General features: G+C 36.2%; 1 protein-coding gene and 1 pseudogene across 1 annotated transcript; both read right to left on the bottom strand.

Moving 5' to 3' along the window:
• Positions 1-1,262: 1,262 nt before the first annotated feature.
• On the bottom strand, positions 1,263-2,186 carry LOC143404203 (olfactory receptor 10T2-like; annotated as a pseudogene).
• Positions 2,187-14,270: 12,084 nt separating this feature from the next.
• On the bottom strand, positions 14,271-15,146 carry LOC143405242 (olfactory receptor 10K1-like). The gene has a single exon (XM_076863668.1). It carries the CDS (start codon positions 15,144-15,146, stop codon positions 14,271-14,273), a length of 876 nt encoding a protein of 291 aa, XP_076719783.1.
• Positions 15,147-16,378: the final 1,232 nt, after the last annotated feature.

Raw genomic sequence — 16,378 nt, forward strand, 5'->3', positions numbered from 1 at the left:
CCATATATTCAGTCAAAAGCATATGATGCACTTGAATAGGTAACTGTCCTGAATTATTTATGAATCAACTATTATGCAAATTATTAAACTAAGTACAGAGAGTATAGTGAAGAGAGAAGTTCCTTCATGTCTCAGTGTAAAAATATCTTCTAGCAGACAAGCATGATATTGTTGTATATCTATTAATCTACGTAGTTCTTGTAATGACCCATGAGGAGGTGTTAAAAGTCCATGTTCCATAAAACATAACTGAAAATAAGAGTGCTTAAATCTCGCCCAAAGCACTTAACTAGGAACTGTTCTGAATCAACAGTCAAACCTAGCTCTCTCTCTCTCTCTCTCTCTCTCTCTCTCTCTTTTTAAGTTTATACTTTAATTGGACATTATCTTGTGTTATTTGTTGTTCTTTACAAATTTCACCAATTAGTTCAGAAACTTTGACATCAGCCAACATGTTGTCTCTTTGTTTTGAATCTCCCACAGTGCCCAACTGTAGTTCATGTTCAAATAGTATTGACAAAAAGATCATGAGCATGTTACACACTCACCCCTTGCCATTGCAGTAGAGATAAGAAGGAGAGAAATTCAACTGGATGCTCAGTGAGCAGGCCTAAATCATTCAGATACTTTTTATTGATTAACAAGGTAAACAATAAACAAAGCTAGACATAATCTTACTTATGGGATGTCTCTGCCTCAAAATAAAAATATTCAATGGTGATATAAATGTCTCCCTTCACCATTTTAGTTAAAATCACATCTTGAAACTTTGAAGTCTGTTTTTTACTCTACCTTTAACCTCTTAAAATTTTAATCTCCCCATCTCTTTTATTTCCAAAGTGAAATCATGTTCTTTTTTTTTATTTAGAAATAATTTATGGTAAGTAATCCAGAGACTTAGACAATGTTGTCTACTCTCTATTGTTTCTTTCCGTCTCAGCATTGGGAACATTCACAAAGATATAAGGCAGCATTTGCAGTGTTGATCCTAGAAAACTGACATTTCAGTGCTTGGAAACAGCCTGGCTTCACTCTTTGAGAGTTTCCATGTTCACATGACATCTGGAGACTGACTGGTATAACGCCCACACCAGGAACAGTTAACCAGGAAGAAAGAATCTCCAATAAAAAAGAATCAAGATGATCTGAGTCCTTATATTTCCCCTTTTGGGACAAGGAGTCCTAGAACAACAACAACAAAAAAAAGGACAGGTATCCCCAGGACACTTGGGCGAACTCGGTTTCCTGATGCATCGGCCCATTCACACAGCTTTGGGAAATGAGTATCTGCTCAGAACCTTTCTCACGGCCGTCTTCACTTCCTTATTTCTCAGTGTGTAGACGACAGGGTTGAGCAGTGGGGTGATGACGGTATAAGTCACTGCCACAAGCGAGTCCTGGTCTGAGGAGTACAGGGAGTTGGGCCTCAGGTAGATAAAGGATGTACAGCCATAGTGGATGACCACCACCGTGAGGTGAGAGGCGCAGGTGGCGAAGGCTTTGCGCTGCCCCTCCACCGAGGAGATCCTGAGGATGGTGGAGACGATGAAGACGTAGGAGACGAAGATCAAGACGAAGGGGACCAGCAGCACCAGGATGCTGAGGAAGAAGATCGCCATCTCCTTCAGCTTGGTGTCTGTGCAGCCCAGTTTTAGGACGGGGAAGATGTCACAGAAGAAGTGGTCGATCTGATTGGAGGCACAGAAGGGCACGCTGAACACCAGGAGGTTGATGACCACCGAGATCAGGAAGCCACAAAGGCTGGAGGCCAGCACTAGGTGCACGCAGGTGTCCCGGCTCATGATGAGGGTGTAGTTGAGAGGGTTTCAGATGGCGACATAGCGGTTGTAGCCCATCACGGCAATGAGGAAACAGTTGGTGCAAGCCAAGCCCACAAAGAAATAGAGCTGGGCGGCACAGCCCAAGAAGGAAATACTGGGAACGGTGGCCAGCAGGTTGCTTAGCATTTGAGGTACGATGACCAAGGTATAGCAGGTTTCAGAGCAAGAAAGGACAAAGAGAAAGAAATACATGGCGGTGTGCAAAGTCCTGTCCAGGCGAATGATGGTCATGATGGTGGCATTGGCCATCAGAGTGCTCAGGTAGACTATTAAGAAGATAAAGAAAAGCAGGATCTGCAGGTCCCTCAGGTTGGAGAAGCCTATCAGGATGAACTCGGTGATCATGCTGTGGTTCTGTCTCTTCATCAGTCAATGGAGATCAGATTCAGACCCCTGCAATTAAGGCCAGAGAGAATTTGCAAAAGTGAAATGCCCTCAAAGAAACCAGGTCTGCATGTCTGTATAAGGCTGATAATACCGATCTGAAACAATGAGTAATCACTTTAAAAACACGAAGGGGGGATCAGGAGATGTGGGTAGCAATCATATAACACCCCAATATTTGAACGCCGGAAGAGATCTTTTTTTAAAAAAATTTTATATTGCTTCTGTTACTTATGTTCATAGGTCCAAGGAAGGTTCATACCATTAAAATTGTCCACATTGTTAAACCAAGAAATGGTTTAGAGCTCATCTTATTAAATTCTAACATTTTATAGAACAATAAATTGAGGCTCAAAGAGATTAAAGACTTGCTTAACCCACTTTAATGTAGCAGTGGTTAGACATGGGTTCTCTCCAAAGTCTTCTTATTAAAATTTGATTCAGAAAACTAAAGCAAAAACAAGTGAAAACTGACATAAACTCTACCTCATATGCTTGACTGAAACTTATTATTTAGGTGGAATTAATTACTTTCATTTATTCAAAAGTTCTTTTTACACCTGGACAATTGTGAAGTCTCTGAAATGGCTCAGGCATTAATTAGGGTTTCTCTCGTCATGAGTGCATGGGGACCTGGCACTAAGAACCAACTTAAAAAACAATATTGATTAAATTACAGTGTTGGATTTTGAGCACATACAAGTATGTATCAATGAATCCCACTATTATGTATAACTATAATGTATCAATAAAAATATGGAAAAGAGCATTAACTATAAAATATATCTGCTTAAATCTCAATTTACCTTCAGAATGTATTGAGGATTGGGCTGAGACCTCTACTTTGCTGGCCTCTATCTCAACTTCCATTACTCTCATAATATTCTCAGAATGATCCTTATCATTTTATCTGGGGAGATCCATAGTTTGGTCTGAAGATCACATAATGCTAAAATTACCAATCAAAATCTAGAGAGGAGGGAGAAATAAGCAAAATTACAAAGTAATAATTTTCTCAGGTGTTATTAGACAACATTCAGGCACTTGAGCCTTTGAAGGTGAAAGATAAATCTGTCTAGTTGCTAGGATGCGACTAACTGGACACCCCTTCTCTTAGCAGCTGTGTCCCTGTGAAATACATTCTGGCAAAATCCCTCAGCTTTATAATAGCTGGGGCACTCAGGGGATTGAGGCTTTGGAAGGAGATCCTTCTTTGAAGTCTAGGAACTAAAAAATGTCTATTCAACCCCATTGAAATTTTAAAAAAAATGCATTATCTGTTTATTTGATCTGTATAAGATAGATAACTATGAATGTTATGATTTTTTGGCATGGATTATTAATTTTGAATCAAGGTTATTCTGGCTAAAATGAATTATATTACTTCCTCAATTATTAGAAAGAAAGAAAAAAAAACCCAGATAAATTAGCTATAGATCCTGCATATAGATGAAATATTTTGAGGGATTAAATAAATGACATCCTTGTCAAATTACCTAGGTTTTAGTTCATTTAGATATTTTTTTCTTTAACTCTCCTGTTTTATATATTTTATATATTTAAGTCATGCTTGCATTCACTAATGTTTCCTATATTCATCTACTTTTTGATGTTTAGAGAGAGAAATAGTTGAAAAATTACAAAATGCGAAGAAGGCTAAGGTAGGCCCAGGCACAGGGCACAACAGTGTCACCAGGAAGGAGCACAGTTCCCCTAATCAGCATTAAGACAGGAGAGTCACCCCCTCAAATTCCCCATAGAACTTCCCCTTTCTGAGAAATAAAAGGTTCTTAACTGAGAGATGCTTGATGTCACGACCTAGCATGGTCTCATCAATCCAGTGTTAATTTGATTTCTGAAGAGGAAGAGACAGACATTTAGGAGTAAGGATCCTTTAACTCAATGAGTCATTTTAGAAAGCAGAGGACTGAAGGACTGTAACAGCAAGCTGTCCTTCCTACCCATTTTTGATGTCACAGCTTTAATATTAATAGCAGTTTGTAGAACACTGATTCAGCAGCCATCATAATCCACCCATTAGCTCATATCCTCTGCCCCCGATGACCTTATCAGGTCAGTGTTATTCATGGAAATCAAGGAGAGTACAGTAGTCCTGCTTAGCAGAGGAGATTGAAATCAGAGGTTTGAGGAGACTGAAGCAACAATAATTTACTGAGTGAAATTCCAGAGAGGAGAGCTGATTTAGACTCATAGAAACATTCATGGAGATGCTTTTACATGATCCACTGGGTGTTAAGATGTCTAGGTACAAGACGACACTCAGGGAGACTGGAGAGAACTACTAGGAGGCTCTTCATAGCCCCGATCCTAGAACTCTCACAGCAGAGGGAGATGTCTGAGTTTCAACTAGCCAGGATAGAAAAATGTCACAGAACACCGGAGACAGTCAGTAGAGATCTCAAAAATTCACACCTAAATAATACAGATTCACAAGGGCTCCAAAAAGCCATCCTTAAACTGCCCTAACAAAGTTTAAGAGCTCCAGTCTTCCTGCAGAAAAAACAACAACAACAAAAAAAAACTGCTGCTGTACCAAAAAATATAAATAAAGTAAAAAATCACATGCTGAGTGAAAGCATTTAGATAAGAAATTATAGGTACTATATTATTCCATGTATATACATCTTAAAGGCAGAGGAAAACAGTTAACAAATATCCTAGACATTTCAGGAAAAAAGAGAAAGTTTTTTTGGCCAAGAAAAATGTTTAGAATTTGATATTTAGTGACACCATCGCTCAAAAATAAATGTGTAAAATTTCAGGGGTTTTAAGATCTCTTTCAGACACATAGAAGCTGAGAAAATGTTTGCTAATCATAATTCACTAAAGTAATATAAAAAGAAGTTATTTAAGTGCAATAAAATAATTGGAGGTAAAAATCTCCTTGAAGTGATGCAAAGTTCTGGAAATGGTAAACATTTTGATAATAACTAACATATTTCATTATCATGAAGATATTTTTCAAACATAATGCTTTTAAAAATAAATAATAGCTTTGAAACTTCAAAAACTTTATTCAAAACCATTACTCTGCTGAAGAAAAAAAAAGTAAGAAACTAAGGTAAGCCAAAATATATGAGGAAGTATGCTGTGTTTACCAAATGAAAGACACAAAATTATTAATATGTTCATTATCCAAACACATTAAAATACAAATCCCAGCATGTTTTTCTCTAGAAATTGACAAATTGACTGTAAGATTTGAATAGACTTTCAAAGCTCATAGAATAAACAAAACATTTTAGAAACAGATGAAAACTTTCAAAATACATTAGTATGACAGATTTCAAGACATACTGTTGAATGATGTTGACTTCATGACATTTGCATGAAGAAAGACTAGTGACCAATGGACCTATGCAATAAAAAAACAGAATCATGTATGTGTGGTTAATTGTTTTCAGCCAAGGTATTTTAGTGAGAAAAATACAGTTCTATTAATGTATAGTGCTGGTAACATTAGATATACATAGGAAAAAAATATAAATAAAAAGAAGGGAATCTTTCCAAACTCATTCTGTGAAATTAGTATCACCATAATTGTAAAACCTGACAAAAACACATCAAGGAAATAAAACTTCAGACCAATAACCTTGATGAATATAGAAGCAAAAATTATTAATAAAATACTAGTAAATCACATACAAAAACATATTAAAAAGTTTCTGCACTGTGATCAAGTGGGTTTCATTCCAGGAATGCAAGGTTGATTTAACATATGGTAATCAATAAATGCAGATCACCACATTAATAGACTTAAAGACAAGAATCACATCATTATCTTAATAGATGCAGAAAAAGCATTTGACAAAATTTATCATCCATTCACGTTCGAAACACTAGAAAAACTAGGGATGGTAGGAACATACCTTAACATTGTAAAAGCTATATATATGTTAAACCTATGGCCAACATCATTCTAAATGGAGAAAAATTATAAGGATTTCATCTAAAAACTGGAACAAGTCATAGATGCCCTCTTTCACCAACTGCCATTCAACATAGTCCTTGCAGTCCTCCCGCTAAGGCCACAGCAATGAGACAAAAGAAAGAAATTAAAGGGACATAAATAGGAAAAGAAGAGCTACCCCTCTTTGCTGATGATATGATTCTGTATTTAGAAGATCCCCAAAACTGCACAGAAAGCTTCTAGAATTCATGAACAAATTAGAAAATGTAGCAGGCTATAAAATTAACATCCATAAATCAATTGTGTTCCAATGCACCAATAATGAATCCAGTGAAAGAGAAAATAGGAAAACTATGCTATCCCAATACCTCAAAAAGAAAAAAAATACTTGGGAATCCATCTCACATAACAGTTGAAATCTTGTACAATGAAAACTGCAGAATACTAAAAAAATAAATTGATGAAGACCTTAGAAGATGGAGAAATCTCCCGTGCACTTAGATAGGCAGATTGGATATTGTCAAAACAGACATCCTACTAAAAGTGAGATGCAGATTTAATTCAATTCCTAGTAAAATTACGATGACATTCTTTATAGAAATAGAAGAAACTGTTATGAAGTTCATTTGGAAAAACAAGAGGTCCGTAGCAAGAAAAGTGAAGCAGAAGTCATCATAATACCATAACTTAAATTATACCACAGAGCTATCATAACAAAAACAGCATGGCATGGAGCAAAATCAGACATGAAGACCAATGGAACAGAAGACACAGAGAAAAACCCACATGAATATAGTTATCTCATACTAGACAAAGGCAACATGAACATATATTGGAGAAAAGATAGCCTCTTCAGGGGTACTTGGGAAACTGGAAATCTATATGTAGCAGAATGAAATTGAATTCCTATCTCTCACCCTGCACAAAACTCAAAGTGGATCAATGACCTAGGCATCAGACCAGAGACCCTGTGCCTACTAGAAGAAAAGGTAGGCCCCACTCTCCATCATGTTGGCTTAGGAAACAACTGCCTCATCAAAACCCCTAAGGCACAAGAATCAGTAAGTGGGATGGCATCAAACTACTAAAAACCTTCTTCACAGGATGTGAAACAATCAAGAACATGAAGAATGAGAGGAAATCTTTGTCACTTGGGCTAATCTCCAGGATATATAAAGAACTCAATCAACATCAAAAAACAATCCAATCAATAAATGGGCAAACCCCCCCCCCCAAAACTGAACAGACACTTCACAGAAGAAGAAATACAAACGGTCAACAAATATATGAAAAAAAATGTTCATATAATAATATGAATAATAGCAATTAGACAAATGCAAATCAAAGGACAGTGGAATTTCACCTCACTCCAGTCAGAATGGCAATTATCAAAATACAACAAATAACAAATACTGGTGAGGTTGTCAGAAAAAAGGGTATACTCATACATTGCTGTTGGGACTGCAAATTGGAGCAACCATTCTGGAAAACAGTGTGGTGATTCCTCAGAAAACTTGGAATGGAGCCACCATTCAACCCAATTATCCAATTCCTTGGTATATACCCAAAGAACTTAAAGAAAGCATACTATAGTGGCACGGCTACATCAATGTTTACAGCAGCTCAATTTTCAATATCTATGCTATTAAACCAACTTAGGTACCCTTCAATAGATGATTGGATAAAGAAAATATTGTATCTATAGACAGTGGAATATTGCTCAGCCATAAAGAAGAGTGAAAATATGGTATTTGCTGGTAAATGGATGCCATTGGAGAATATCATGCTAAATGAAATAAGGCAGTCCCAAAAAGACAAATGTTCTAACACGTGGATACTAACACACAATAAGGGTCATGGAGGGAAGAATAGAAGTTCATTGGATTACACAAAGTGAAATGAAGGAAAAGAAGAGTGGCATGGGAATAGGAAGGACAATAGAATGAATCAGACATAACTTTCCTATATTCCTATATGAATACACAACCAGTGAAACTCCACTTAATGAACAACCACAAAACTGGGATGCTAATTAGAATAAGTTATATTCTATGCATGTATAATATGTGATAATATGCTTTGATGTCATGTTTATCTAAAAAACAATTAAACAAAAGGAAAAAATATATAAATCTTGATTCAGATTTCACCATATACACAATTACACATTGTATACACACATGATTTAAAATGGTCAAAATATACAAATTTTAAGGAAAACATAAGAGAAAAATCTTTGCAACTTGGAATAGACAAAAATATATTAGGCAGGACATAGAAAACACAGACCAGAAAAAAAGAATATTAGGCAAATTGAATGGTTGGACAATTAAAAACTTCTGCTAAAATTAGAAAATGTTGATAGATAATTACATAACTATATACTAAAAAAATTACATGAAAACAGCAACAACACAAAACTATGTATTTCTAAAGTGTATATGTTATGACATGCAAATTATAAATCAATAAAACAACCATAAAAGGATGGCTAATCATATGAAAATGTAATCTACACAATGAGAACATATTTGCAAAATATATTTCTGATAAGGGATTTGTATCCAGAGTATAAAAATACCTACTACAAAAATAAAGGTAAACCACTTAATTAAAACAAGGTTAAAAATTTGAACACACTGCACAATTCAAGATGTACACATGTAGCCAACACGAATATGAAATAATGCTGAACATACTTTGTCTTCAAGGAAATACATGATAAATCTATAATGAAATCTAGTGGCACATATAATTATTCAAAAAGACTGATACCTGCAAGAGTTGGTTAGGATTTGAAACCAATGAAATTCTCATAGCATTATTCTTGAGAATGATGTTTGATATGACTTTTTTTTCAAAAAAGTTTAGTATTCATGTATAGCTAAATTTAAATCTTAGATATGGCACAGCCCTTCTATCCTTGGGTGTTTACAAAGATAACATGCAGCCTACACAGTGATTTAGAAGTTAATGTTCATAACAGTTTTATTATTCCTAGCTTTCAATTGGAAATAATCCAAATGTTCTTTAATAGCTCAACAGAAGAATAAATATTAGCATATTTATAAAATGGAATAAAATGAATCCAGGCAATAAATGAACATATAAATGTCACAACAGGAGTGAATATCAAAGATATAATAAAACAAAAGTGAGTGTGCTATATGAATCTATGTATATAAAAGTCTGAAAAAAAATTCAAGAATTACTTACACAAAACCAATTCGGGTTTTCTGGGGCCAGAGATGGGGAGGATTGGAGAAAAGAATAGGAAGACATTCAGCAACATTATGTGACTCAGTTAGTGTAGGTGTTGCTTGGATGTGCGAATTTGTCAAAACTGGCCAGCTGTACATTTCAATTCTGAATGTTGTACAGTGTGTAATTTAAATATTCATTTAAATCATTAAATCATAAAATATCATTTTAAATGCAAAAGAATCTTTTAATAGAAACAAAAGACATAATTTATACCTTTTAAAATCCAAGACCAAATACAGCATTAGAACTAATTAATCTTGCAAATCTATAAAGAAAAATGGAAAACAAGAAAAGACAAATCCAATGAGAATTTCTGAGGGCAAAAAGATAAATTTGTGATCAAGCATATTTTGAATTTTTGCAAACCCTAAAGTTGAGAGCCACTGTGCCAATGTTCCAGTCTCTTGGCTTAAAATTCAATGAGTATTTTCTACTTGGTCAACTACTTTACAGTCTTCCTGTGGTGGACTCTCCTTAAATCCCCTGACAGATGGACTCAACTTCCTTTGCATGTATGGACTAATGATACCCATGCCTCCTTGTCCCCAGACCCTCCAACTAAGCCCATCTTTGAGAAACTGGTGACATTATTTTTCCAAAATAAGCCTGACTTCAAATTAACCCCAAGACAATGTCTCCGGGGCAGTGGAACTAGCCTCAGGAGCCCAGTGATCACAGTACATGCCTCTAATGACGCTTGCTGGTCAACAGCTCTGAACATAGTGACTTATCTGGAGGAGCTGAGAGTCCCGATGGATGGAGGAGCCTCACTCCTCTGATGCACCTGAGAGCCTCTATCCTAGGGCAGATTCTCTCCTTCTGCTCTTCTCTCAGGCTGTATTCCATGACTTAAATTTTACTTTCCAGAGAATCCCTGATGCTGAATAGCGGCGTGTCTTTGAATTGGGAAGAAAGAGAGCAATGTGGATCCCTGCCAGGCAGTCGGAACACTGGAGGGACTTTGTGAGGCCTGGACACGAGTGATGGGTTGGACATGAGAACACTTTTCCTCTTCCCCTTAAAGAAATTTGTGGTGAGTGACGGGGATGAAAAGGAAAATCCGTGCCCACTTTTCATCCTAGGTACCAAGAATGATTGGGAATGGGCTGCGCATTTCTGTGATTTTTTTTCTAGATGATTGTGCTGGACCATTTTGCTCCCAACTAGATTTCTTTCATCCCTTTCCTCTTCTATCCTTTCTTTTTTCTCTTCAATGAGTTGAATCAAGGATTAAAGGGAACAGATGCCCTGACTCTCTCTGTCTCTTTCACTTTTCTCTGCTGTCTACTCACAGATGTATGTGTTCAGCTATAATTTAAGTATGATACTTCAACTCCATTTTAATTAAGCAATTTGGAGAAATTAAAATTTTTCATGTGAATTTTAAAAGACAAAAATTGTATTTCATTACTCCTTGAGGCTATCTGAATGATTTCTTTTGGTTAATTACTTGGTGGTTTCCCTAACAAAAATGTTAGAATTTCTCAAATTTTCCACATGTGAAAGCTCTGTAGATGACTCCTTTTTTGAAGACACACAACACCCTTATGTATTGAGTTTTTATTTAAATCCAGATTATATAGAATCACAATGGAACATCTGAGGAGTAGGAAATACGGACATGGAATTATCATCTGCAAGGATCGAAGTCTGAATTCTATACAGGTGTTCTAGAACATCATAATAAGGGGAATTTTAAGAGCATCTAAACAGAGAATCTTAGAATGTCTGAATCAAAAAATCTCAAGGGTCTTGTATACTTACCTACTACCCTATGTCAAAATATATCTGCAAACTATTATTCATGGACCCTCTGCTTTATACCTTCCATTAATCTAACATTTTATTTCAGTTCTTGCTTCTCTTGTTCACTTTAGCTTTAAAATAAGGAGATTGAATATCTACATTAGTGCTTCTTCCTGAGTTTCACAAAAAGAAATCTAAAAATCTGGATATTCTCATTCTACATTGAGGAATTTTTTTTCCATATTGAGTGTATAAACTGTTGGTGTTTGGCTGGAAGAGAACTCTAACTTTTATTCTTGTTATTCTATCTTTCTATCATAGTACTGATGATAAAATACCATGTGTGGTCCCTGATGTCACCTTGAGTGAATGGGGCTGACTTCTCAGATGAACTGTGATGACAGGGATCTATACATCATGAAAAGGTATAATAAATCAATTACACAATTCATTCAAGCTAGGGGGCTGTATTAATAAATATGTAAAACTCCATATTGCTGGGACCAACTGACTGTATGAGCCTGAGTGACAAATAATCAAACCTGATTTTTTTTTTGGTATTGGTAGATACAGGTACTCTTTCAGAACCATAGAATTTCAACTTTTGCACTCTACTTATTTACATCATATTCAACAAAGAATACAGTGAGAATTAGAAGCAAATTAGTGCTAAGGAGATTAGAGCAAAATCTTCTAGGGACAGCAGTGAGCCAAGAATAGAAAGAATCCCAAGTTTACGTTTTCCTCAATGTTTTGAGGAAATCCATTGAACAGAAATCCATTGTCCTAGGGGGTGAGTGTTATATGGGGAACCTTTTGGTTTTCTTGGTGTAGAAAATATATAACTAGTATACACACACACAAACACATCTCACTCTTTCCCTGACTCTTTTTCTCTCATAAACATGCTTATTTTGGAGTTATAAATTTTATAGACCTTTTAAGACCTTTTTATATTAATATGTAATACTAATAATGATAGGTATTAATACTAATAGTAGTAGATGGGAAATAATAAATTGTAATAGTAACTAGTAAGTTTTAGTTATGTTATTCTAGATAGAGTTCATAACTATGTTTTCATAGCTATGGAGTTCATAACTATGTTACTACCAGGTTGTAGTAAGAAAGAAAAAACATATTATATGTTAAAGAGAATGGTTTTGCATCATGGTGACTATAGCTAATAATGCCATACTGCTTATTTGTAAATTGCTAAGTGTAGATTTCAGGTGTTTTTATCACATGTAAAAAAAATGAGTTACTACATATGCTAATTGTATTAATTTATCCACTACATACTTAGATTAAAACTTCACGTCATACACAATGAATACACATATCTTTTAAAACTTTCAATTGAAAAAAAAGTATTTAAAAGTTATATCCTTTGCCTACCTCTAAATCATCCAGATCTTTATTTTTTAGGGCTTATGCATATGTGGTCCCCTCTGAAGTGATCTCCCAAAGTGATCCCCTTTACTGGTGACTCCCACTTACACTTCAGGATATAGGTGAAATGTCAGCTCTTACAGGACAGCAATAGAGCAGAGAGAGCAAGGGTTTCGGGGGAGTGAGGGGGAAGGAAAAGGGGGGCACTGGGGACTGAAATAGACCAAATTATGTTATGTGCATCTATTAACATGTCACAATGAATCCCAATATTATGTATAATATTAAAGCATCAATAAAAATTTAAAGGTCTATACCTCTTGTAAACCCGTCCCATATTCAATGTAAATTAGATTTCTTATAGTCTTCCCTCTTCCAGATCCTGCATGCACTCTTTTATAAATTTTATAGAATTACACTGCTTCTCAACAGTTTTTTCCTGACTTTATCTGCTTATTGCAACTGGTTTGAAACAGAGCATAAGGTTTATAATGGCAGACATCCATATGTTGTTTTCATCATACATTTCCCATAGCTAAGATAGCATCTGGTGTATATTAAGGAAGTAATATGTAAGTTATTGAAAAGATGAGAAATACAACCAAATAGTCCTGTATGTCATAAAATCATAAAGAAAGTGGAGCTTAATCCAATGGTTGGGGTGTGGGAGGTAAAAGGGAAGATTTAGAAAGAAAGGGATGGCGGAGATTGTCTTGAAATATAAGATTTTATGTACAAATTAAACAAAGAAGAGGAGCTTTTCTGAAGAGAGTCAACAGCACTTGAGAGTACACAGCTATGTCAAGTTGGGGTCCAGCAATGTTTTGGTTGGCTTTAGAATGTACAACTAGGCACTTATGGAAACAGATAATGATAATTTCAGAAATATTAATATTAAAGAGGTAGGGAGAAACTACATAATACATTCAGGCTCAGGAAGGATGCTTGGTTTTATCTCATCTGATTAGGGAAATTATTAAAATTGTTTTCCATGGATTTTCTGGCCATTCGGGGACCCTGACCTTTTTCTGCATTAACATTAATTCAAAGCCTTTGCTTGGAATTACTTGAGAAATTTTAGCAACTGATGCAATGCTAGTAGCTCCTTTGAACAGAAGGGGGATTCCATCAGGATATTCCAGTCCCAAAGGAAAGATAATACACAGGTAAAGACAGGTCAATGTGTCGTTTGAGGTGGTGAATACAGCAGCAAAAGAGTCACTAAGGTTTGTTGCAGAATTGATGGGGCCAAGGTTGTGCATTGTCTTCAAGAAAGGGAGGAGTCAACTAGACAGCCTCTTTAGTGGAGCAAGACACTTTTACATACATCTTTTCTGTGCTCACTACTCTCATCTGCTTGAATGTACATTTGCTCTGAAATCAGTTTCAAATAATATGTTGTGCAGTTACATGTGATCAACTTTTCTTGTAGCTGAGTAAACCCTTTTCATATATTATTAAACTTTTAAAGAAGAATGAAAGGGAGAAAGCCATGATGTCTTAGCTTTATTGAATAAAGTGTAAATGTTCTTTTCACATGAAAAATATTCTTATGTTATAGTGTGTTCGGGTAATTGAATGAGAAAATAGAAACAAGCACACATTTTCCTGGCAGTTAATAACCAGGAAGAGTTTAAAATTGATTCTTTAGCTAAGAGGAAACCAAGTCTTGCTCATTGTTCTTTGAAGGGCTGATTTGAATTCCTTATTTCTCAGACTATAGATGATTGGATTGAACAATGGAGTGAGGATGGTATAGACACAGATATCAGGGTGTCTTGGCTGGAAGAATAGTTGGACTTGGGCCTCAAGTAGATGAAGGAGGCACAGCCGTAGTGGACAGTTACCACAATGAGATGGGAGGCACAGGTGGAGAAGGCTTTGCATCTCCCAACAGAGGATGGGATCTTTAGAATGGCAGAGATGATGCGGACATAGGACACCAGGATGAGTAGCAGTGGGATAACTAAGACCAATACACCCAGCATGAAGATGACCAACTGACTGAGGCGGGAGTGCTGAGATGCCAGTTTGAGGACAGGGGAGATGTCACAGAAGAAGTGATGCAGTTGGTTGGAGGAGTGGAAGGACAGGTGGAATACCAATGATGTGATGATCTGAGCTACAGTGAAGCCACAGGTGCAGGCAGCAGCCACTAATCCCAAGCACACCCCGTGGCCCATGAGCACAGTGTAGCATAGCGGGTTGCAGATGGCCACGTAGCGGTCATAACCCATGGCTGCCAGCAGGAAGGAGTGAGAGCAGCCCAGGAAGAGGACGGTGAACATCTGGATGGCACAGCCCAGGAAGGAGATGGTCTTCTTCTGAGCCAGCAGGTCCACCAGCATCTTGGGCACAATGACAAAGGTGTAGCAGGTCTCAGAGCAGGAGAGGACTGAGAGGAAGAAGTACATGGGGGTACGAAGGGCTCTATCCAGCACAATGGTGGACATGATGATGGCATTGGTGCCCAGTGTGAAGAGGTAGAGGAACAGGAAGACCATGAACAGCATCCTCTGGAGGCTGGCCAGAGCTGAGAAGCCCAGGAAGACAAATTCTGTCACCCAGGTCTCGTTGCCCCACTCCATAGACAGCAGTTCTACACAGGAGCGCCAGGGACAGAGGTGGAGGCCAGGACTCAGGAAGAAGAGCAGAAAAGTACAGGATCCTCAGCATGAAGCTGACATGTGACTGGTATTTCTGGATATTTGGTAGAATTCTTTCATTTTCTCTTTAAAACGTCTGCTAAAAGAAGAATTGATGCTAAATATTCCAAAGAATAAGTGACTCCATTTGGGAGGCTATTTGTAAGTGAAAGACAGATCATCTTTTGAGCCCAGGATGATGAAAATGTCTAAAAGATTTCCCTTTTTTCTTTCATATGTACTATTTTATTTTTCTTGCTCATTGTAAACCCACAGAAAGCAGCTCTCTGTCAGTAAGAAAACATTGTTAACTTGAGTAATCTGGTCCCCATCAGAATGTAGAATGAAAGAATTATGAAGCTGATCAGATAATGCTACATTAATTATTCCATGAATATTTCAGAAGGAATCTTATTTTTGTCTAAGTATAATGCACACATTTATCTGACTAAATAATTAATTAGAAAAAAAAGAAACAGAAGAAACATCAGAGGAATAGAGCAGGACGGAGGAAGAGAAGAATGTGGGAAATGCTGGGGATTGAAAGGGAACAAATTGTTGCATGAGGTTCTGAATATGCTACAATGTATGGTAAGGATATGATATACTTTATCTCATATTTACTACCATTATCTTAGCACAATCCAAAAAACAATAAGAGAAAAGAAATTAGCTTTATTTCCAATAGACTAATGAGAAGCCAATAAGGAATGCTGCTGGAATTTCCAGAAACTCATACATCAAATCAAAGAAACCATTAAAGAGTCAGAAGATAACATTAATTCAAGTCTGTTAGATTAATTTTTATTAAATTGAATTTTTTTATAACAAAAACAACCATACCAAAAGCCTCTGGAATGCAAGAGGCTGTGACACTGTTGCATCACAGTAAGCTTTGCACAACTACCATTGAAAGAACAAAAAGACACCATCTCTTATGCTCATGAAATTATATCTTTAATAACAAGAAAATATCATGAGTTTTCACTTTAAAAATGTTTATAATTTTCCTGGCACCTTAAAAAATAGATTTTTTTCGTTTAATTATTGATCTAACTTCCATGAATAGATAATTAAGATTCCTAAGGTGAAAAAAATCTTCCCTTCATTTATATTCTTAGGTGTATTACTTACTATTTCCAGTTACATAAAATTATTATCACGTGTTTCCATTG

The sequence above is a fragment of the Callospermophilus lateralis genome, chromosome 7 (assembly GCF_048772815.1).
Source record: "Callospermophilus lateralis isolate mCalLat2 chromosome 7, mCalLat2.hap1, whole genome shotgun sequence".
In the NCBI taxonomy this organism is placed as follows: domain Eukaryota; kingdom Metazoa; phylum Chordata; class Mammalia; order Rodentia; family Sciuridae; genus Callospermophilus; species Callospermophilus lateralis.